This window comes from Astatotilapia calliptera, chromosome 19 (genome assembly GCF_900246225.1).
Source record: "Astatotilapia calliptera chromosome 19, fAstCal1.2, whole genome shotgun sequence".
Lineage (NCBI taxonomy): Eukaryota > Metazoa > Chordata > Actinopteri > Cichliformes > Cichlidae > Astatotilapia > Astatotilapia calliptera.
This window is the reverse complement of record NC_039320.1, coordinates 21,429,114-21,453,020: the sequence shown is the minus strand read 5'-3', so window position 1 is coordinate 21,453,020 and position 23,907 is coordinate 21,429,114. Positions and strand designations below refer to the sequence as shown.

General features: G+C 39.1%; 1 protein-coding gene and 1 long non-coding RNA gene across 3 annotated transcripts; one reads left to right on the top strand and one right to left on the bottom strand.

The window, feature by feature from the left end:
- Window positions 1-16,698: 16,698 nt before the first annotated feature.
- On the top strand, window positions 16,699-18,145 carry LOC113012499 (uncharacterized). Its single transcript, XR_003270701.1, has 4 exons — window positions 16,699-16,962; window positions 17,401-17,541; window positions 17,653-17,680; window positions 17,773-18,145. It is a non-coding gene; the product is annotated as an uncharacterized LOC113012499 (long non-coding RNA).
- Window positions 18,146-18,192: 47 nt separating this feature from the next.
- LOC113012139 (platelet-activating factor receptor-like) lies at window positions 18,193-21,944 on the bottom strand. Of its 2 annotated transcripts, XM_026152155.1 has the most exons (3): window positions 21,818-21,944; window positions 21,709-21,730; window positions 18,193-20,092 (listed from the first exon to the last, which is right to left on the bottom strand). In XM_026152155.1, exon 3 carries the CDS (start codon window positions 20,084-20,086, stop codon window positions 18,962-18,964), a length of 1,125 nt encoding a protein of 374 aa, XP_026007940.1. In that variant the 5' UTR covers window positions 20,087-20,092; window positions 21,709-21,730; window positions 21,818-21,944; the 3' UTR covers window positions 18,193-18,961. The 2 variants fall into 2 exon arrangements, with proteins under 2 accessions (XP_026007940.1, XP_026007939.1); XM_026152154.1 differs by lacking the exon at window positions 21,709-21,730.
- Between the last annotated feature and the right edge of the window lie 1,963 nt (window positions 21,945-23,907).

Genomic DNA, 23,907 nt, shown 5'->3' with positions numbered 1-23,907 from the left:
GAGCGGCCTGAAAGCTGAAGGCTGTGCCTCCCATTTTACTTTTAGATACTCTAAAAGCATAAGTAAGTGCTCCTTTGAGGTGATGTGGTACTATGAGGTCTTTAAGATAAGATGGGGTCTTGTTATTCAAGATTTTGAATGTGTGGAGAAGAATTTTAAATTAAATTCTGGAGTTAACGGGGAGACAATCAAAAGAAGCCAATGTGGGAGCAATATGTTCTCTTTTTCTCTACCCTTTTGGCACTGTCGCTGCAGCGTTGTAGACTATCTAGAGACTTTTTAGGAACAATTTGGAACAACCTGAATAAATAATTACAATAGTTCTGCCGAGAGGTAGTGAACGGGTGAACTAGCTTTTCACCTACACTCTGAGACGGGATAAATAGAGCTCACTGGAGACTTTGGTTTGACTTCCAAAGTGCTTCATGTCCCGATCCCTGGGACTGGGCTGGTTCTGGCCATGGCACAGAGGTGTCAAACTGTTTTGTGTTTGTAGAATGATTAGCGGGGCTAAAACACCTTCTTTAAAGTAGAGTCTCAGGGTCTTCTATTATTCCAGTTTTAGTTTTGATGAGCTTGTGTAAATTGTAGCTTCAGTTTCGCGTTCTTCTGTTGCTTTAGTTCATCTATTGAAGGTTGACCTAGGTTGAACTTGAGCAGGTTGTCTTAATCTTGTCAACATGCCTAAATTACTTGCTGCCATGTGACTAACTGTACAGATGCAAGCAGGTGAATCAGTGTACCTAACAAAGTGGCCATAGTGTACATGGACTGGCTTTAAAATTCTGCTTTTCTTAATGGATCTCTCAATTTTTGTTTTCTGTACACCCAAAGTAGAGAGATGTAAATGCTTTTCCTATTCAGAGAAGATGACTCATTCAATCTTCCAGAGATTCACGTGACACACAGCAACCAGCTTCGTCAACCACTGGGCAGATGCTGCCCTCTGCAGATCAGTGAAATCAGCATAATGAAGTGTTTAAATCTTAGTTTTTTTATGTCCACGAAGATAAAAGAAAACAAACTATGGTTTGCATTAGCGCAAATCACACATGCTTCACTACAATATTTTATCGCCATCCTGTGACAAGAAGACTACAATTATGGATGAAGTGAGAACCAAAAGGTAACGAATGCAGCCAGAATAATGAATGTGTGATGAATAATAGAAGAATAATGAAGATAATGGCTTTGAGGAAAAAAAACAAACACAAACTAATAGGCGCACACATGAGGACAGATCATTTCAGTATCACCATTTGCCTTTTTTCAGAGAGAGACAGCAGTTCAGCTTCATTAAGAGGAAGTTGTAGCTGGCCAAAGGGCACGAGTGGATCGTAATCACACATCCGGTCTTTTGTTACATTAGAAACAGAAAAATAGTGTTTAAGTCAGCAAGAACTTGGTTTAACCTCTATTAAAAATAGCACTGCATTGGACTCCTCCATTGGCATGGCATTTGAGCATGGGGGGCTGTTAAGTAATGCACAGTTTAAAAATCACTCAGAATTAAGTGAATGCATACTCACAGTTATAACAGTTTAAGCTATGAGTCTTCTCTTGAAACATGAAGCTTGACTCAAAGGAGTGGCATAACAATAAATTAGAAAGCACATCTAATCAGCATCGACTTCTATTTTCTTTGAGTCTGTACTTCTTCAGTAGAATTCAGGGGGAAGTATTGTGCACCGGATAATTTATGTGACAACTTGCAGCTTATCAAAGACTGCTTTTTTATCTGTTACCTAACATCTATCAATTATTTCTAGTAATCCGCTTTTCTTGAACCTTATAGAAAGGAATACTAACGCACCACAAAGTGAGTTTATTAAGTTTGGCTCCTGTTCCTGTTTGAGGTTTGTTTGTTTTTCTTGTGCTTTTAGTTCCCTCTTTATGTTCCCATTTAGCCTCCCTCTGTTCTGTCTACCCTTTAATGCTCCAGTCCCCTCGTGTTCCCTCCATGTTTAGTGTGGTCTCTGTGTCTTAATCTTATTTATATTATGGTTACTTCCTGTTTCACTAATGGATTGTTTTCCTCTTTCTAGTTTTACTTCTTGTTCTTTTTTCACTTTGTACCCTAATTGTCTCAATTCTTGTGCTATTCTTCTCATAATTAGTGTACTTGCATTACATTCACTCTGTCTATCCAGTGTTCCTCATATTGCTTAAGATTTGTGTATTTTTGCATTTTCTCCTATTCAGTTTGTAGACTCTTTGCCTGTTCTTGGAAGTTTCAGTTTCTAAATTGTTTCACTTTACTGAATGCCTTTCTGTGCCCAGGCCCCTGCCAGTATTAAAGATTTGATTTTGGATGTTACTTTTTTCACATTTTTTCTGATCCAAGTAGTGGACTCCATCCATAATTAATAGCCTTAAAAGGTTTGTTTACAGAAAGCTCAGTGACAGACAGTTAGGACAAGGGGCGGGTTTCAGTCACAACTCAAGTATTCTGCGCATTGGAGCAGAGCTTGGGAGGGGGTGTGGTTTAGGAGGTGGCGATTTAAGATGAGCAGTGTCATTACCCCACGGTCCTCCTGTGTGGTCCTTCCCCTGCTCTTGCTCTCTTTTTTTCTGTGTTCTTGTTTACCTGTTTTCTGCATGGTTCTCATTTGTGCCCTCTATCGACCCTTGCTCTGCCAGCTGACCACTCCTCACTCCCAGCTTCCCTCCAAGTTAAGTGGTTTTGTAAATAACTAGTGTCCTGCTCAAGTCAAGACTCTTGGTGGAACCATGACAAGTGGAAGAACGCTGATGGGGAGTTGGCAGGCAGGTGAGGAGCAGGTACGTCTGTGAATCCACAGAGAGTGTCTGGCTGAGACTTGTGAGCTCCTGACTCTTTAAAGAAACATGGAGTGGTTTGGACAACCACTCCATGTCGCCCCCCCCCCCCCCCCCTTGAGGCTATCAACCCAAATTGCTGCTGCAATGTTTGAGTTTGGTTTCTACCCTGTCTCTGTCTGTCCTAATCCTCCTACTTTGAAATTGTTCCATTCTCCACATTTAAACCATGATAGGCTGTGTGGCAGGCAAGCAAGCAGGAGTGGTGGACCCAAAATGCAGGACTCAGACACAGAAGTGAAACTTAAAGCACACTAAACACTAGAAACATGGAGGCAGAACACACAGCTAGCTAGGAAAACACAGGGCTTATATACACAGGGAATGGAAAACACGAGGGAGACACAGCTGGGAGGGTTTGGGCTAACGAGACACAGGGAGCAAAGCTAGACACACTGAGATGAGCCACAACCTTTCACAATAAAACGGGAAACAAGAAACAGACAGACTTGACACTGAACTGAACTTATACTAAACGAGAGACACAACCTAAGAACTAATCCCTCACAAAAAATAACTGAAACATAGAATAATACTAATAAACAAAGCATGACAAAAGGATCAGAATACAAACCATAATACAAAGGAATAAAAGAACTGAAAATGCTGGGTCAAAATGACCCAGGACCGTGACAGATACACTAATGTAATTTGTATATGCATCAGTCAAACTTTTGGACACACCTCCTAAGTTTATAGGTGTTTCTTTTAAAAATGTAACTGTGGGAAATTTCAAAATTTCAACAACTTCAAAAGTTTCTTCGTGTGCAAAATATTTGAATTCCATTATAAAACTTTAATAAGTCACTTTTACCACAGAGCATACATTTATTAAAGTTACCAGTAACTGGAGGCATCAATGCTTGGGAGAGTTTAATAAGAAGACACATGTTAGCATTAGCAGTTCAGGCTAAATCGACCTTCAAAGTAATCTCTATTGACAGAGACTAATATGAAGAAGAGTTTAAAAGCAGCAACTACTTTGGCAAGAAACATCAAAGGAGTGGACTTTTTCTTTCCTGTGTCTGTCTGAGGTGCAGAGAAGAAGAACTGATAATCTACATGTGGTTTCCCCTCTGACGTTAGTGGGAGGTGGTGGGGTGGCGTGAGGTGAGAAAATATTTTAGTTAGCAGAAATGAAAATAAAACTTACACTTTTATAAAAACAAAAAATCAGTATCAAGGAAAATATCTGCGTTTCTACTGTAATGTAATGTAATTTCCTAGAGGACAGGTTTCAGTCTTTATCACTGCGCTTGCACAACCCACGTCAGTATACTTGATTAGTGAGAATTGAGTAAGCTGCTTTCAAAAGTGCTCGGTTTTATTGCAAAGCTCACTATGAACTTCTGAGAAATACACCTCTGATAAAATTCACAATTTAACCGCAAATGATTTCCATATTGTAATAATGAAGAACCCCCTCCACGTTCTTGCAACAATGCGAAGCTTTACTCAGAGAACAAAACGCACTTGATCCATCAACATTCACAACATTTAGCAGTTACACACCACCCAAGCTGTTTTGTGCTTAGTGGGGCCATTATTTGTCTTACAGCAGATTAGGCACCCTAAACGCATCTCCAGATTAGGGCTGGGCCATATTATACCGTTCACGGTAATACATATAATGTTAGGCAACGATAGGAAAATGAAATATCGCGATAGAATGGGAGTAAAACGCGCATGCGCAGTGCCTTTGTTTTCATACACACATGGCCGATTGTTGGTTTGTAAAAATGGTGCAACTTCCGTGATGTGGAACTGGTTTGGTGTTTGTCCGTCAGATACACAACAAAGCACATTTTTTTGCAGAACATGCAAGCGGCCGTTGTTATTGTCGTATTTGTCGGACTAAGATGCTCTTAAATCTGGGAGTAATCTGGGTCCCAAACTCCGTATATTTGACTTCAGGTCAAACAACACTGCAGCATCACTAAGAGTTGAAAACTGTCTAAATTCTTTGATCTTTAATAAAACGATCAGCATTGCTGCTTTACCAGGTGTAACTATAAAGTTTAACTTCCAGGCATCCATGAAAACAAAAGTTATTACATTTAACGGAGTTAGAAGTTAGCAGGAAGCTAGCGGAAGTTAGCTCGCTAGTTTCGCTAGTTACCTAAGCATGATATAGCATGTTCTGACTGAGAGATTTCTGAAAAAATTCAAACGTACAGCTCTGCTATCATTTCCAACATAAATGAAGACAGGAAACTAAACAGCAGTGACGTTTGTAGGGTTACTGAGGTTGGGCTAGCTGGTATATAATGATGTGCTACGTGATCGCTAGTGACACAGCTATGTTAGCATAACATAAACAGTGAAGCTGGAGGAGGAACACTAACACTTTTCCACTTATAAAAGTTAACGTGAAGGTTCCTCATGGTTAGAGACAAATGCAATCGCATGGCAGGATGCTGTAAACGGACCAAACTTCAGTCAGGAGAACAACTGAGATAATCCGTCCACAATACGAGGTTAGTCATTAATATACTGCAACAACATGGGAATAGAGCAGCTGCCAGAGAATTCAACATTAATGAATCAATGGTACAGAAGTGGAGGAAGCAAGAAGAATGAGTTTGATTTATCTGACTGCTTTGTTTCGCTTAATGTGCCTTATAATCCTGTGCACCTTATGGTCCGAAAAATGCGTACTACACACTGCAGTTTAATGTCGCAAAGCACCTCTTTTTAACTTCAGTGGATATAATACATGGTTATGCTCAGGATATGTCAGCCCATTTCTACTGGAAATGCCTTTGGGTTAAACTTTCAGCAAGGAATTTGCATTTGCACTGTTACATTTTTATAAAGCTTTAATGTACATAAAAACCAGCTTCTTGTTTACGTGAAAATAAATGGAAGGTTGTCTTTTTGCGCTAGTAATGTTGTGGAGTTGTATTTTGTCTCGCATCAATTATATCGTCAGTTATATCGTTATCGCAAATTTTCAAATATATTGTGATAAATATTTTTGGCCATATCGCCCTGCTCTACTCCAGATGATCACATGGTTCTGGTCAGCTCATCAGATCACCCATCAGATTAACATGAGATGACTTGAACAAACTACAGCTGGGGTTTTTTTTTTTGTTTGTTTTAGCAACACTTTTAATTTGCAACTGAAGCCACTTCCTCCCACTTAAAACTGCAGGAAAACCTCTGACACCAGAGCTAACCAAAACAATGGCAACGATTACGCACACAAAAAAAAGTTTTAAGTAAAAGTTGTCTATTTTGAATAAAGTAACGTTTCAGGCACATTTCCTCTCTCTTTATTTACCACATACCTCCCAATATGTCCTATTCATGTATTTATTTTCATTTAAACTTTTTCATTCATTTTCTGGGTGACACGGTGGTTAGCACTGTTGCCTCACAGCAAGGCAGTCCCGAGTTCAATTCCACCATCAGGCCAGGTCTTTTGCATGCTTTTGCATCCTCCCAAAGTCCAAAGACATGCAGTTAGTGGGGTTAGGTTAATTGGAAACACTAAATTGCCCATAGGTGTGAATGTGAGTGCGAATGGTTGTCTCTAGCTGTGTCCCAATTCAGGTAAAGGTCTGCATCCTGTACGTGGGCCAGGGCCTCCGAAGACTGAGAAGGCCCGAAGTGCAAGGCTGTGAAATGGGACGGTCTAACCTTCAGATTTGCGTCACCAGCTGTCTCCCTTGCTATCTAAAATATAACAGGACACTGGGACAAATTCTAAATAATAATTTAATTAATAAAGTATTGAAGAGTAATAAGAGTAATATTACAACTAAGTAGCTGCTGCCACTTGTTGGAAACTGGAATTGGCTATGAATTCTGGGATAGGTTGAGGCACGAAGGATACACCCAACCCATGCTTTAAATTCAAGGAAATGAATTTGTTGGTCGCATTTGGTGCAGCCGAATTGGAACAGCCTTCATCACCTGGCTGTGCCTGGCTTCAAATGCAGCCCCTGAATTGGGACACAGCTTATGTATTAGCCCTGCGACAGACTGGCAACCTGTCCATGGTGTACCCAGGCTCTCACCCAAAGAAAGCTGGGGTAGCTTTATGAATTTAGAATTATTAAGTCATTCTTTCCACTGATGTGGATTTTAAAAATACTCCATCTGGCTCTTTCGATGTTTTTGTTGTGCAGAAATGATCTGAAGCTCTTGCTTTGTTTTAGCAACAGATAAGTTATGCAAGAGTAACCACTTCCTATTTCAGAAGCTTCACTTTGCAAAAGCAATGCATATACATGAACCTGACAGTCAGCTAATTTCTATAGCACTTTGTGTGTAGAACTACACTACCAGTAGGGACAAAGATCAACAACCAGTGATGAGATAATGGATGTGGGCCATTGAAGGTACAAAAACAGCAGTACCCAGATTGAAACGCTTCAAAATACATTTAGAAAATAGCTCATGTGACTCATTATTATGGTATTATAAGTCATGGATTAAAATAAAAGCAACATTTTTGAAGGTGTAAGTCATAAGTAAGTACTATTGATGTCTTTGGTCATCTCTTGTTGTATTTTGCAAGGAACTAGGTGTGATTTATTGAAACAGGTGCAAGCATACAAATAAATACAGTATATGAGGCAAAAACAGCATTTGTTATGACCGCTTTTGCTCTTCATTTCTGTATTCTCTTTCTTCATATTCTATATTATTCTTCATTTCGTCTGAGGTCTCTTAGGCAAGCTTCTTGTAATATATTTCCTTCAGACTTCATGAACAAGCTCTTCTTCAAGAGAGTTAGAGTGGGGCCTCATCTTTCCTCAGCCCTCAGCCTTAACACCGGCTCTCCACAAGGCTGTGTACTGAGTCCCCTACTGTACACTCTGTACACACATGACTGTGTTAGTTCCCACCCAGACAACGCAGTCATCAAGTTTGCAGATGATACCACCGTGGTGGGGCTCATCCCTGGGGGAGATGAGACGGCGTACAGAGCTGAAGTTCCGAGGCTGTCAGATTGGTGTGTAGATAACAACCTGGACCTCAATACCACCAAGACAAAAAAACTGGTAGTTGATTTCAGAAGGAGGAAGTCTGAGCTGCAGCCTGTCAGCATCAACGGGGAGTGTGTGGAAAGAGTCTCCAGTTTCAAGTTTCTGGGTGTGCACATAGACACAGACCTCCAATGGAGCTCTAACACCTCTGTGGTTTTAAAGAAGGCCCAACAGCATCTCCACTTTCTGAGAATCCTCAGAAAACCTGAAGAACGAGCTGCTGACCGTCTTCTACACTGCAAAAACAGCTATACTTGAAACAAGCCAAATATTCTTAAATCTGACAAATTTTTCTTGTTTTGAGCAAAAAAATCTGCCAATGGGGTAAGCAAAAGTTGCTTGACTAGAATTCTTAAAACTAGCAAATTAATCTAACTGCCATATGCCTTTTAACTAGACAAAATTGTCTAAAATGTATGCTTATTTGAAGAAAATGTGACTTATTATAAGTAAAAGACACTTTGATATTTAGAAAATCTGCACCTAAAATGAGTATTATGCTTTCTTGAACAAGCTGTTTTCAAGAATTATTTGCTTACTTTAAGATTCTACACCTTAATTTAGATTTTTCACATTAAAAAAACACCTTACTATAGGACAAATTTTCTTAAAACTGAATTGTTTCTTTCTTGATTGAGCTAACTATAAGAATTATGTTTCGACTCTGAGAACAATAATCAGCAAAAATTCCTGAGAATAAGACACCATCTCTTCAAAAAGCTACTAAAAATAAGAGAATTCATCTTAAATTAAGACAGCAAAAGCACTCTTAGATTTTGCGCTTTTATTGACACAGCAATGGGTCAGTAACTCACTGAGGTGGGCTGTACCAACTCAGGAGTATGGGGTTGTGTACGGAAATGGTTTAGTTCGCTCTTTTATACCTATAAAATGATATATATTTAAATATTTGACTATTTAGTTAGATTATGTTCTGTAAATACTGACGTGTGGGTGCTGTTACTTACTACAGCTGTTATAAGGCACTGAATTAGGATAGCCATTCCTACCCCATAATGGAATAATCCTGGTTATCTTGACTTTATGGGAAAAGTAGTTCACAGACCAGTAAAACAAAATGATTTGGCGCTGTGTTATCTACATCGTTTTTGTGGGTCTGACCCTCAAATCCCTACTGAGTCATATTAATTCTGCACATAGCCATAGTCCAGATTTCCGTGAAGATTGTGGCATAGATGGATGTGTCAAAGAATATCGTGTTTACAGCTAATTTTGGTATCACATTCTTCGAACACACTCCGACCACCTTGCCAATGGACGATGCAGCGGATCGATTAGGACACAAAAATCTGTAAGGTGAGACTGACTATATACTTTAATATCTTTGAAAATAATCATATAAAATATTCATGTTAGATGTCTACTTGTTTTTACAGCTTAACAGTAGATATGTTAATGCTTATTCCTTATAATCCACAACAATGCTATCTATTTATAAAGAATATTCTGATAGTGTTTAATTTCTTCTACTAGAGAAAACAACATTTTGTATTTTTTTAAACTTTTGTTTTAAATAAACCGATTGTCATGGTCCGCAGTCTCCTTGGTTGTTTGTGTTTATTAATATTCATTGTGTCAGTTAGTTTCCTAGTTATTTGTTAATTATTTCCAGTGTTTAGGTGTTCTCTGTACCTCCCTTGTCTTCAGTGTATTGTCCCTGGTTCGATATTCGTGTTTATTCCTGTTTTACTTTGATAGTCCCTGCCCTGCATCGGTGTATTCTGTTTTGCTTCCTCCTGGTCTCTTCTCATCTGATTAGTGTCAGCTGTGTTTCGTGCCTGTCTGCCAATTCCTCGTTTCCTTTTGTGTGTGTATATTTAGTGTGGTCTTTGTCGGATCGTCTGTATTCTCTCCTGTGTTATCATCTGTGTTCCCTCCCTGATGTTTTCATGTCTTATGTTCCTTGTTCAAGGTTGTAAGGTTTTTGCAACATTTTCCATGTTTCCTGTGTTCTTTAGTTTAGCTTTCCCATTTTAGGTTTTTGAGGATTTTTCAAGGCTTTTAAACTACAGTTAAGCTGCCAAATAGCAATGAGCATTAAATGAATATCCATTTATTAAACTCAGCTTGAAAACATGCATATTTTAGAGTAAATTATAAAATGCAGTATATTTCTGACATTAAAATTTTTTAGAAATTATCAGTGTACCTTGTATTTAATTTCCTTATTCGCAACTAGTCAATTAATCAACCAATCTCAATTGCAGTTCTAGGAGGGAACCCTCATCAGCAGTGAACAGAAATCTGAGTAACATGTGGGCATACAGGACTGATTCAGTGGTGGAAAGCCAGCCAACAATGATATGATATGAGATTCCATTCCATATTACAGTTTCACACACAAAGATATGACATGTGCGGTCATGAAATATTACCTGGGTGATGTAATTGGACTACACGTGAGCTCAATATATGTTTTATAAAAGGTACACTGCTTTACATGCATGAACTGTATTTTCAGGTTATTGTTTTGGACAGTTTTGTGACAATTTTTAAAATGAAGTTGTTGTTTTCCTATAAATTCTGACAGTTGAATGCGATTTTAGCATTGCCATAGTATAGATATACTGATGCTGATCTATTATTCTGTTTGACATGGCCTAAAGTGAATGAGTTGTGCTGTTTCTGTTTTTCAAATGGGCCTGTATTTCATGTTTACCTTGTGCTTTTAGTTCCTGCCTTTGTTCATATACTGCATATTGTGTCAAACTTGACAGCAATTATATTAAACTTTAGTGTCAATAAATACATTTCTTAAACTGAGCAGCTGTTTAAATGCCCTTACTCTTGAAATGAGAAAAATAATCTTATTTTTATTCTGGAAATTCAACCAAACCATTGTCATGCCTTGTAACTGGTAAATAAAGCTCAAGATGAGCTGAAATATCCTTTTAAGGAAAAGTTAGACATATTTTCCTAGAATAAGCTTTATTTTCTTGTCCAAAACTTGCTTGTTAAGAATATATTTTCTTTTTAGGCAAAAAATAAGAAAAAATGTCCATAAACAAGGTTTTTTTTACTTTCTTGAAAATCGTTTTTTGCAGTGTACCGCTGCTCCATTGAAAGTGTGCTGACATATTGCATCGGTGTGTGGTTCTCCAGCTGCACCACAGCACACAGAAAGGCACTCCAGAGGGTCATCAATATGGCCCAAAAAATCATTGGACATCCTCTTCCCTCCCTGAAGGACCTGTACAGCACTCGCTGTCTCAAGAGGGCACGCAGCATCCTACGGGACTGCACACACCCAGGACACGGGGTGTTTAAGCTGCTGCCGTCTGGCAGGAGGTTCAGGCTGCTGAGGTCCCGAACATAATAGACTCAAGGACAGCTTTTACGACAGGGCAATAGCCCTGATCAATGCAAATAGCTGATCTGACTGGCTACGTACCTGGACTTTTTTTGGGGGGGTTAACAACGGTAAAAACAGTAATAATAATAATATTTATATTTATAACAAGGTGCAATAATAATTAATGTGCAATAATAATGGCGTGCAATACAAATACACTTATTAATCTTTTTTATTACTAAGTTATTATACTGTGTTGTGTTGTTTGTGTTGCGTTGTGATGTGTCGTATCGTGTCGTGTTATGTCGCAAAATCGATCAATGTAGAGCAGTGTCACAAACCACGGAGGCCCCAGAAAAGTGCAATCAAACGTTGAGTTTATTAACAGCCCGGAGATAACATCAAGATATGCCTTCTGACCAAAATACATGTTGTGGATACTTATAAAGCAGTGGGGTACACGCCCCCCCCCATGGCGTATTAAAATAGGTTCCAGGCATTAGTCACAGTTTATCGTACATCTTTACAGTTTTTACCGAATGCCTAAACACTAACTGTGAATCCTGTAGCACAATTTCTAAAACTAGTCAGACTTATAGCAAAACCACTCACTGAGTGTGCAAAACTAAAAGCACAAAAACTGCTTTGCACTCAGTTTGCAATTTTGTAACACACACTTTGCAAGACTGTAGGCACAATTCACTGCACAACACTCAATTTTCAAATTTCCAACACACTCCTAGCAAAAGTATACACATGTATGGCTATCATTAACACTAATTTGCCAACTGTCTGGCACACTTTCACATGTGAAAACTTTCTTAGATAATTCGTTCACTTTGCAATCAGCCTAAGCACTATAATACAGGTAAGCTGTGTGTGCGGAGTACAATGGTGGGAGCAGAAAGAGTGAGAAGTAGAGGAGGCCGAGGAAGAGGACGTGGAGGTGAAGAAGTAGGATGAAGAGGACGACAAGGACAAGGAGGAGCAAGAGGAAGACGAGGAGGGGGCAGAGGAAGCATGTTCACTGCAGACCACGTAACCCATATAGTCATTATGGCGATTGCAAATAATCCTATACTTGGAAATAAACACTTGTGTTTGTTTTGATGTGTTTGAATAAACACCAGTACTTGAAGTTTGGATCCCTCTATGCTTATGGATCTATGACAGAAGTATGAGCTCAAACTGACATAGCCTACCTTGTGCACAGAGAAAGCAAACGCCAGATGTGTTTTGTATTCATACCATCAGTGTGCAGTTGGCGCATTGTGTGCTTAGTAGATGATGGCTTGTGTGTACTGTTTGATACGGAAACACCATTTTTACGAAGGTGTGAAGAGTTAATCTAGCTGTGTTTGCTTTTGCAAGAGAACTACAATGTTTTGATGATTGGGTGACAGGTTTTCTTATTTGTGTGAAGAGTTTTGCAAAATTAGCCAATAGTTACAAAAAATGTGCTTAAGCAATCAGAAAAAACTGTAATAGCTATAAACAGACATAGAACTTCTCTTTTCTATAACACCTTCCATACAAGGCAATAAACTTCAAGCCCTCAGGGTCTCTGAGGCTAATTATTGACTCTGATCATCTGTTACCAAGTAGAATAAAATATAGTAAGACACCAAATGAGTTAAGGCCTCAGGCCGGACACATTCCTAGATTATATGTATTATATGTACTGTAAGCATGCATTGCAGTTATCCTTCTATGTTCTAGTTTCCCTCAGCATGTATCACCTGGACAGTCACGCCAGTGAAGCTTAAGACCCTTAATGAACCGAACATCAACTCAAAATAAGCACAGATATGCAATGTGTATAAAATATTTCAAATTTTTACTTGTAATAAAAGTTAACATAATGGTAGGATCCTCAAATGGACATCTTCAATAAACAACTGTAATGCAATATCAATACTGTGAGAAATATTATTAGATGAAATAATGCTGTAAAGAATGTTATTAATGCAATTATAATGATGCAGATTATATGGCAGTGTCACGTCTGACACTGTGGTCAGCAGCACAGGAGCACCACAGGGAACTGTGCTGTCCCCTCTTCTCTTCACCCTGTACACCTCTGACTTCTGCTACAACTCTGAATTATGCCATATTCAGAAGTTTGCAGATGACACGGCCATCATGGGGTGTATCTGGGATGATCAGGAAGAGGAGTACAGAAGTCTGGTGAGGAACTTTGTCGCATGGAGTCACTCAAACCACCTGCAACTCAACACCTCAAAGACTAAGGAACTGGTTGTGGACTTCGGGAGGTCCAGAGAAGGTCCACTGCCGGTTCAGATAGAGGGGGAGGAGGTGGAGGTGGTCAACAAGTACAAGTACCTCGGGCTGTGGGTGGACAATAAACTGGACTGGTCATGCAACACAGAGCACCTGTATAAAAAAGCCCAAAGCCGACTGTACTTCCTCAGGAGGCTGAGGTCTTTTAACATCTGCAGGAAGCTCCTGAGGATGTTTTACCAGTCGGTGGTTGCTGGAGTACTTTTCTATGCTGTGGTGTGCTGGGGGAGCAGCACAGCAAAGAGGGACTCATCCAGGCTGGAGAAACTGATCAGGAAGGCTGGCTCTGTGGTCGGCATGAAGCTGGACACTCTGGTGACAGTGGCAGAGAAAAGGACATTAAAGAAACTGCTGGACATTATGAACAATGCTGGGCATCCTCTGCACACGGCCATAAACAATCAGAAGAGTCTGTTCAGTGACAGGTTGCTTCTCCCCAAGACAAGAACTAACAGACTTAAAAACTCCTTTGTCCCACACGCCATCAGACTGTTTAACTCCTCTCTGGAGGGGAGAGGGAGGGGAAACAGGAGGACAAAGGAGGGGGGAACAACTAAGCTGTAGTGCCTCTTCACCTCACTGTACCATACCTTTTGTGCAATACTTTTTGTAAATAGTCAACAGTGCAATAGACTCAATACTTGAAATGTGCAATTCACTTGTATTTTTATTTTTTATTCCTATTTATTCTATTTATCCCCTTTGTATATTTTATTTATATTTGTCTCTGTATTTATATGTGTGTGTGTGTGTGTGTGTGTGTGTGTGTGTGTGTGTGTGTGTGTGTGTGTGTGTGTGTGTGTGTGTGTGTGTGTACATATATATATATATATATATATATATATATAACAATTCTGTAACTGTAACTTCGGTCGTTGCTGTGCTTTTTTTTGGAAGTCGAATTTCCCAGAGGAACCCACCCGAGGGATTAATAAAGTTCTATCTTATCTCTCTTATCTTATCTTAAAAGAATTTCTGTATCTCCACAGTTACATGTAGTGCCGACGTAGGACAGTTTTCCAATTTCATTGTACTATTGTACTATGTATGACTGCGCAATGACAATAAAGAGTTATCTTATCTTATCTTCTTTCCACCGTGTGATTTTTCTGACACACTGTCACATTGTCAGTGTGTTCGGGATCGTTTTCATGCTGAAAGTGAAGATGTTGTGAATCACGCATTTTCCAGATCTTATTGCATGCTGGTTTCAAATCTTATTTACAGATATTTTGAAAATATCGCAAACACCACTGACACGGCCTACACCGTGTTTCACAGATGGCTGTAGACATTCACTGTTCAAACTCTCTTTCCTGATCTTCTCCGACAATTCGGGCCAGAAATTAAAAATTTGGATTGATCACTCCATTAGACCTCAGACTTTTCTCACTGTTTCCCTTCCTTAAGATCCTCAGCGACCCTTCCACTGAAAACATTTCACTTTCAGTTCCTGTATCAACTCTTTGCTGGATTTTTTGTTGTTTCTTAAGAACATGACTTCTAGAAAGTGTTCATCTTCTGTAAATAGGTTTTAGGTCTGAAACTTTTTCTTTTGTCCTCCAATATTCCAGTCTCCAGGTTGACCAAGAAGTGCAATGTCTTAAAAATCATAAGTACTCAAAAAGCTGGATTAATGTAACTTGAGTTGAGATGTAACTTCACATTCAGTCAGGAAAAGATTGATGTTGCAGTCTCGGGCAGGGGGCTGCAGCTGCTCTTTATATGGATTTAAGGCTGTTGTGAGTGAGACCTGGGATTTTTTAATCAGTGGCTGCGGCTCAGGTGGTAGAGTGGGTCATCTGGCAGTCAGAAAAGCAGTGGATCAGTCCCTGAATTCTCCAGTCCACATTTCTGATTGGAAGCTCAAGCTTCAGTCCATTTTGTTTATCACTCTTCTCATTTGTTTTTATGTATATATATTTTTTTGTTTGCTTTTTGCTCGTATTGCCAGGCAGTGGAAACACTGCACACAGTTTCCCCTGTATGGAAGATTGAAGAGTCCAATTATTATTTCTCTCTTTTTGTTGATTATTTGTATAAAGGAACTTTAAACTTCCCTTCTCTCAGTTTGCCAGTCTTTTACTTCCCCCCCACTTTCACCTATATTTTAAAGTGCCACAGTGATTCATTTTTCTACCTGTTAGCCAGAGGTAACTGCAGTATTTGCTTCTTGTTTATCTCAAACAACATGCTGCCTGTCCTTTTTCTCCTTTTTATTTCCTTTGAGGGTACAGGTAAGCACATTTCTTCCATTTAATTTTAAAACAGAATCTAGAAAGTGGACTTCTAATGCTTTGTCATGAATAATTTTTGCCTCTTATTTTGTCTGCACTTATAGCCCAAAACCAGACTCTGAGTTCCCCGACAGCTCCAGTGACTCACAAAGGTAATACAGACTCTGAACTTTTGGAAGGATAGATCGAATCAAATGATTGAAATTAAGCTGGTGGCTCTGTGAACCTAAACATTGCTGTGTACTGCAGTATTTTGAGCTGTTCAATAACATGTTACACCCTTCTTATGATTTAACATTTGATAATTAAAACTAAACATTAAGTGGAACAGAGGATCTGAACTATCTTTGGCATTGAAGGTAATTAAACCTGACCCAAAATATTCGACAAGACAAACATTTTATGATGACAATGGAAAGTTATTAAAGATCATCCTGTTTTAGGCATGCATATCCAAACTAAATGAGCTGCTTAACAGTTTTTCACATATTCAAATATAAACAACAAAGGGAAAACCCAGGAGGATCACCTAAGTTACTGGAATAAATCCTATGTGATCGTGTGCAGTTGACTTGCCATTCATTTTACCAGATATTACTGACATATTTTACTGAGTTTGGTCAACAGCAATGCTTTACAAATGGCACCACATTAAAAGCTAGAAGATCACTAAAGCAGTTAGGACTTCGTCTTCATCACCATGGCTTGCTTTACCTCTTATTAGGAAGAAGAGTTTTTGAATATTTCACTGGGGGGGAAAAAACTGTACAGTGGCACAAAAAGGGAAAAAAACCATTCAAGTTCAATGACTTCATTCTCTGAATGAGTAAACCGAGTGACCAACAGACCAAGACTGCTATTTCTAGAACTACATCGCTTTTGTGGTCAGCAAATAGTTTATATGTACACATTCAGCATGCAACATCTATGTCCTGCTTAAAAATCTGATTGGTTACAGCTTTACCTCAACTTCCTGTTATTTCTGCACTCTCCTTCACAGAAACATTTCCTCCTCTATGGGTGGTGGCCACGCCGGACTACCCGGTTGCAGCAGGACAAAAAGTAAGCCTGTACTGCAGCAGTTCCATAATATCAGTGACTGGGACTTGGTCATGGGTACGCCTGCGAAATCAGACCTGGGAAAAAGAGGGAAACAGTAGGGAACTGATCCTGACCAAGCCAGAGCAAAGTGGAGAGTACCGCTGCTGTTCTTCAGTTGTCAACTGCGCAAACCAAACCCACACAGTTTACATCATTTCAACACAAACCACAGGTTGGTTATGTGTTTGTTCACACCCTAAACTTACTAAAATAAGGATGATCGAATCTGCTTATTTAAAAAATAAAAAATAAATATTAGAATTGCATAAATAGGACATAAATATATATTTATGTAGATAAATAAATGAAGAAAAAATAATAATTTGAATGGTACATTTAATTAAATACTCGACAATTTATTAATGTTAATAAATTTTAGGTGTATTTACTTGTGTTTTGAGCAATTTATATTTATTCCATAAAAACCTGGAAAAAATCTTTAAGGCTTTCACTTTTAAACTGAAATAGCGAACTGTAAAATGATTATCATACAATGGATAGCAATCATGACTGACTGGATTCATTAATCTTTTATTTATGCTGTGTGCATCATCTGGCTGTGAAGTTGCAAGTCTTAATGTCTCTTTTCTCTTTCCTCAACTCCCAACAGTGGGAGAGAATTTAGGAATAACAGCCTTCGTCTTTTCTCTTCTGATCTTGATCATCGTCATCGCTGCTGTTATTTTTTTCTGGCTGGGCTTCCAAAGGACCAGTGGAACAGTGACCACCTCCAGCACTCCAGCAGTTAAAGGTATCTCTGAGCTCTTCTTGTATAGAGGGCTACAAGTATGGAGGGCAATGAGTGCCATAATCAGTATGAATTAAAATGTTTTGTGACTCTTTTTTTTCCTTTTTCTTTAAGATGTTCCTGGACCTGAAATCACACCAACGTAAGTCTTGAGAGAAGAATCATGCACACTTCAGTCATGCACTTTAACTCTTGCTACAAGCTATTCACAGATAATATTTCTGTTTACACTAGGGGAGATCTTCCACAGCCTGACACAGACGTGTACATAAACTACACTAGCCAAGGCTACGCCGATGTGGAACCCGCCAATGTGACCTGGGAGGGTGTGTACTCAAGTCTCTCGTGAAAGGAGATCGAGACATGCAGTGGAAAGTGGACTGATTAAAACAAGCCTGTGTTTTTTTAACTCTATCTCTGGGTTAGTTATATGAAAATTGCCAGTGAGTTTACTTCCTGACTTATCAGATTTTATCTGTTGCGCAGAAGCTATCACACCATAAATGTGGTTAAAACCCAGAGAAGCTGAGTGCATCTACGCAGGCAATAGCGTTTGTACGTTTATATATTAACTGGAAGCTTGTTTTTCTTCTCCTTTTAATCGTGACATTGCAAAACTGAAAAACATACAAAAGATTTTCAAATTTTAGGGAGTATTTTTGTTTTTGTTGTTTTCTACAATATATAATAACAAAAAGGTTCAAGTTAATAGAAAATACAAAATTTGCGACAACAAAAAGTCTCACATTAGAAACAATTCATTTCCACAGATACACATTAAATACACATACGTACGCTACTTCTGTCTGTTTCAGTGAATTATAAGATTTCAACACAAGACATAAATGAAGTGTCCCAACACTGAACACCAGAGAGGAAACGTACCCCAGGCATTACTGCTTTTGTTCCTTGGTGTCACAATACCTGATTTAACTTGCCTGATGAAAAAAAATTAAAGTTGTTCTCAGAGAGGACAGACAGTGCGATTACAACACATGTTGCTGACATAACATCAGACGTGTAGAGATAAGGTGTACCCACACATGTATGTTATTCTGTCATTTTCTCCTGCTTTTGTGTCCTAATGTTGTGTCAAACACCGCCACAGGATTTCTGTGAGAAGATGTCTTGTGTCATCATCGAGTGATGCTATTGTTCTTTAAAGATACATAAAGTTTTGGCTGCTTGCAAAACTTCTGCTTTTCGGTTTGTTCTTCACACAGGAAGTGCAGAAATTCTGGGGCAACTCAGAAGGCGACGTGTTCGAGATCACATGAAGTTAAACAGTTTATTGTCCCAGATGTGCATGCCTCAACGCCTTATTGTATGTAATCTTCGCCATCAGCATGAGAGAGTCACATGAGTTTGATAGTCAGATTTTAGACATGTATTGAACTTGTATGAATCACTCATCTCTGGTCAGCTAGTGCTCGCTTGGGAGTCTCTGACTTGGAATCCTGCTATCCATGGAAATCTGTGTGGTGGCCATTTGAGAGCATCCCTCTCCCTTTGCTAATTTTTTAATGTGGGCTGTGATGAACCTTCTAAACTTCCCTGTGGCAAAATAATAAACTACAGGATCCAAAATGCAGTTGAGGCCCATAAGAACCAGTGTGATCTGATGAGCGTCGTTCAGCAACTGACGAGTGGTCTTGCTGTACTTCACGTGGCCGAAGCCGTCTTCGATCTCCAGCACTGCCAGAGCCCAGGGGCCTTGAACTATATGGTGTGGCAGGAAACACAGGACAAACACTCCTACCACTGCCCACAACATCTGGATAGCCCTCCGTTTCACCCCTCTGGGCCTTTTTAAAGTCGAGGATGCAGTGGACTTTTTAGAAAGAGCTGCTGAGGACCGAATTTCTGATTCTGGAGGCCTTTGAGAAATTAACACTCGAGCAATAAGGATATTGCATATCACAACGAGCAAAAAGATACCAAAGAACAATCCAATTATTAAAAAATGAGTGACAGCCACTTTTTTCTTCTCATAATTAGTTTCACCCTGGTATCCCTCAAAGCAGCGAAGGATCTTCGTGTTGTTTTTAAAGTGCTCGTTGGTCCCTGGACTCACCAGATAAGGGACAGACATCGCCAGAACAAATGCCCAGATAAAAACACAGACGATGATTCCACGAATTCTGTGGTCCGAAGAGGCTGCGTCTAGAGGCCGAGTCACCGCCCAGTATCTGTTGATGCTGATGGCTGAAAGGAAGAGGATGGTGCCGTAAGTGTTGATGAAAAAGAAGGTGCCTGTCACCCGGCACATGACGTCTCCATAAACCCAGTCTCCCTCACGGATATAGTAATCAATCCAAAAGGGAAGAGCACACACAAACAGAAGATCAGCGATGGTCAAGTTGGTCATGTAGATACGGATTTCTCCCATGGCCTTGGCTTGACGAAGGCAGCGCAGGACAAACAGTACGTAGAGGTTAGAGATGAAGCCCAGGATGAAGAAGCCGATGTAGAAAACCGGGATGAACACATAACGAAACTGAGAGTCCAGGAAAGTGGATTCATCGGTATTCCCTATAGTTTCATTCATCTTTGCCTGTGGGAGACAACATATATTATCATCAGTACAATGGTTTACTCAGACTTTTGATGCAGATGACAAAGGTAGGGTATATTAGAAAGTAGAATCTTTGAGAACAACTACTTTTTGTGATATTTCAATTTCAGTATAGAGAAAAAACAAAAAAAGTAAATGAGTAAGAAAGATTTAAAATAAAGAAAGAGGGCACTTTCCTTGCTGCAAGGACTAAGTTATCTATCACCTTTTATTGGCACAAATGTATTTACCAGATAAATTATTAGCCATTCCATACATTTATTGTATTAATTAATTTCTTGTTATCTGAGCACATCTTCTGAAATTGTCAGGTAATTCTAAACAGTCTGAGAAGTCTTAACATTTCTTTGTGCTATGAATCATATGTCCCAAATTGATGTAATGGCACAGAAGTATGATAAGTTTTAAACTGGAGACCATCTTGCCAGGAAACAACAGAAGCATGAAATCACTGAGTTGCTGGACCGCACCCATATTTGAACATACGCTTCATGTGAAGTTTTGTGGCCGTGTTTTGCACAGCTGTAGTTTTATCATAGTAATATAATCTGTGTCCAAACAAATACCTCAACACTCTGTATAAAAGGGCCTGTTGGGACTTTATCTGCCATAGACTTCTTATTACTCATCTAAGATCTAACTCTCAGTCAAAGTCTTTATAGGTAGAGTCATTAATCGGCATCTTGCAGTAACACTATACATCATGAAGCCTTTAAAAACTCAGTTGCAGACCACGAGGGAAAGATTGAGGTTGGATTTGTGACTGTTTTATGTTCATTTTATCTTTGGTTTTGCCACTAAGACTAAAATGGTTATAGAACTTGAAGCTGCTGATAGTGATCACTCTGGCATGACTTGAATTCATTCAAAGACAAGCATCAGAATTAAAACTGAAAGTAGTGCAAAAGGTCAAAGATTGAAAAAAGATGTGGTTCTCAGACTTTAATCTGCTGTAAAGGAGCTGACACTGATTGGAGGTGCAAACTCTAAACACCTAAAGATGTTCGAGGAGAATCTGTCACTGAACAATGGGATTTCACTCGGTGGGGCGAATGTGTGAACAACAAATTACAGACAACAAGCTTGACACCCACTTACAATAAAGAACAGTAGTCCAACAGTAAATGAGCTGTGACGCTGTTTGATAAACTGACACACCCTTGTTACTGGGAAATAACTGATACTGCTAAATACTATCAGCTTGTGAACAAGTTTAACTGAGTACCATTTTTACAGCACTTTTTTCTGAATAAGTGCCATAGGTGTTTATTTTATAACCTGTTTGGATCTGTCTTATGCAGATCTGTTCAGAGAAACCTGTTTAATGGTTTCCTCTGAACAACCAATAACCTCATAACCAGTCAAGGAGTGTGAAATACAAACATTTCCTTTTGTCAACTATTAATCATCAATTTAATATTGATTTAATTAATCACAGCATTGTAAAGACTGTGGACCCCCCCCCCAAAAAAAAATAAATAAATAAATAAATAAATCCATTTATAGATTTGAGTAGAGCAGCAGTTAATTCACAAACAAATTTTTTCCAAGCAAAATAAAAACTGAACGATTTGTGAAAATAAGGATGCTTTTACCTTTGCTGTCTTCTCTTCTTGACTAAAACATATTATTAGACCGATGATTAATATCCTCACTCACTTTGTCACGTAAAACGATAAATAACAAGGAAAACTGTACACTTACACAACTGCTTCTTCTGTTTTCAGTCTCCTGATGCGCGTAAACACTTTGAATGGATTTACAGCTTCAGTTCAGCAACAGTGCGACTTCTCTGAGAGAGAGGGGGGTTGTGCGTCTTGTGAGCGTGTGAGTGGGAGTGTTCTCTCTGGGCAGAGCGGAGGAGGTGTCGTTTCAGTCTTCTTAGGAAAGACCCGAGTTGCGCAATACAAGGAACATTAAGCTATACGATTTCACGATTCCCGTGAAAAGGAATAGGAACCCCCGCTTTAATGCAACGCTGGAGTTTTAACATTTTTTTCCATAGAAACATCACGTGTGCGATATGAGTAAAGGAATCAGGAAACTATGTCCTAGGGGCTAATTAAAATCAGCAGAGAAAGAAAAGATTTTTCTGAGTTATAGAAATGAACTGCAGAGGAATTTCGTCATGACTGCGACATGCTGATGAGACATGAAGTGATATACAGTTATTATGTTATTATAAGTCTGCGTATGAAAACTTACATTTTACTCATGTATCCGTTCAAACAATGCAACAATTCCAATTTCAAGAATCACGAACTGGGAAGTCGCGTAGGCTGATGCTGCATTCAATGCATAGTTTATCTTGTTGTGGTTTTTAAATGCTTTAAATGTGCCCCCAATCTGATGTGAACAAGTGAGCAGACAAAAGAAGTTGCCTTTTTGTGTATTTATTTAGAATATTAAAAATGCAAAGTGAACTGATAATACTAGAATCTTGTTCCACATTTTCAACACACACTAGATTCCTCCATCTACATCCATCCATTTTGTCTTGAACATTTTGTACATAGCTACTAACGTTTTTCAATTAGTTTGGGTCGCAAAATGTGGTTGAAACATTATTTATTTTGTTAAAAAGGTTTTGCATTTGCTTTCATTTATCAAAATCACTGGCATCCCCAAACGTGGACATGAGATGTCCTTCAGCAGTGTTCAGTGTGAAAACCACAGCAAGACTAGACCTGTCCAGTAGTTTTGGTGCCTAAGCATGTCCCACCAGCTAGTGTGAAACAACGAAATACTGAGTGGAAGCCTGATTTCTCCATGTTTAGTTCAGCATCACTTTACTAAGAATAGTTATTCCCCTGCAAATCCTGTGAATGTCTTTTTTTGGTGGTGTTTGAGAAATTTGCAGCCTTCTCCTCTATTTGGCATTGTTTCTTTTACGAATTTCTTTAGAAAAGAGAATCTAATAGTTCTCACATTCACAGCCACAAGCCTCACTCTGCTGTACAAGGGCAAAAAATGTTATACACTGGTGATTGTGATTGTTTCGTACTCAGAGTGCTCAGAGCTGGAAATATCAAAGTTCAAATACTGTTAGTAGAATTTTAGTAGAATTTTCAGGTATCAATATTGTACTTGAGTATTTATTTTTCTGACAGTTTTTTATATTTATTCCCCACATTTTACCACAAATAACTGTATTTTCTACTCCTTACATCTTCAAAATAGGCTCATTACATAAGTTTAACACGTTTGAGGAAAGTTTTTATTTAACAGAATGATACAGACACAACAGTGCAATATAATGTGCAAAAGACTGAGTATTGTGCAAAAAGTAACTAGTTGTATGAATGTGTGTGTGTATAAGATTCTGCAGATGAGTGCTTGGTAGTGACGTGTATGAAGGTATGCGTGTGTTTTTGTCATTCCCGTCACTGAGTGTTCAGCAGTCTGACGGCCTGGGGGAAGAAGCTGTTTCACAGTCTGGCAGTGAGGGCCCGAATACTCCGGTACCTCTTGCCAGAAGCCAGCAGGGTGAAGAGTGTGTGAGAGGGGTGTGTGGGATCCTCCACAATGCTGATGGCTTTGCGGATGCAGCGAGTCTGATAGGTGTCTGTGATGGCTTCAATAATCTTCTCCGCTGATCTCACCATTTGTTGTGGGGTATTGTGGTTTGATACGCTGCAGTTACCATATCAGACAGTTATGCAGCTGCTTAGAATGCTCTCGATAGTCGCTTTGTAGAAGGGGGTGAGAATGGGTAGTGGGAGATGGGCTTTTCTCAGCTTCCGCAGGAAGTAGAGACGCTGTTGGGCCTTCATTTACCATTACCATTCTTAATT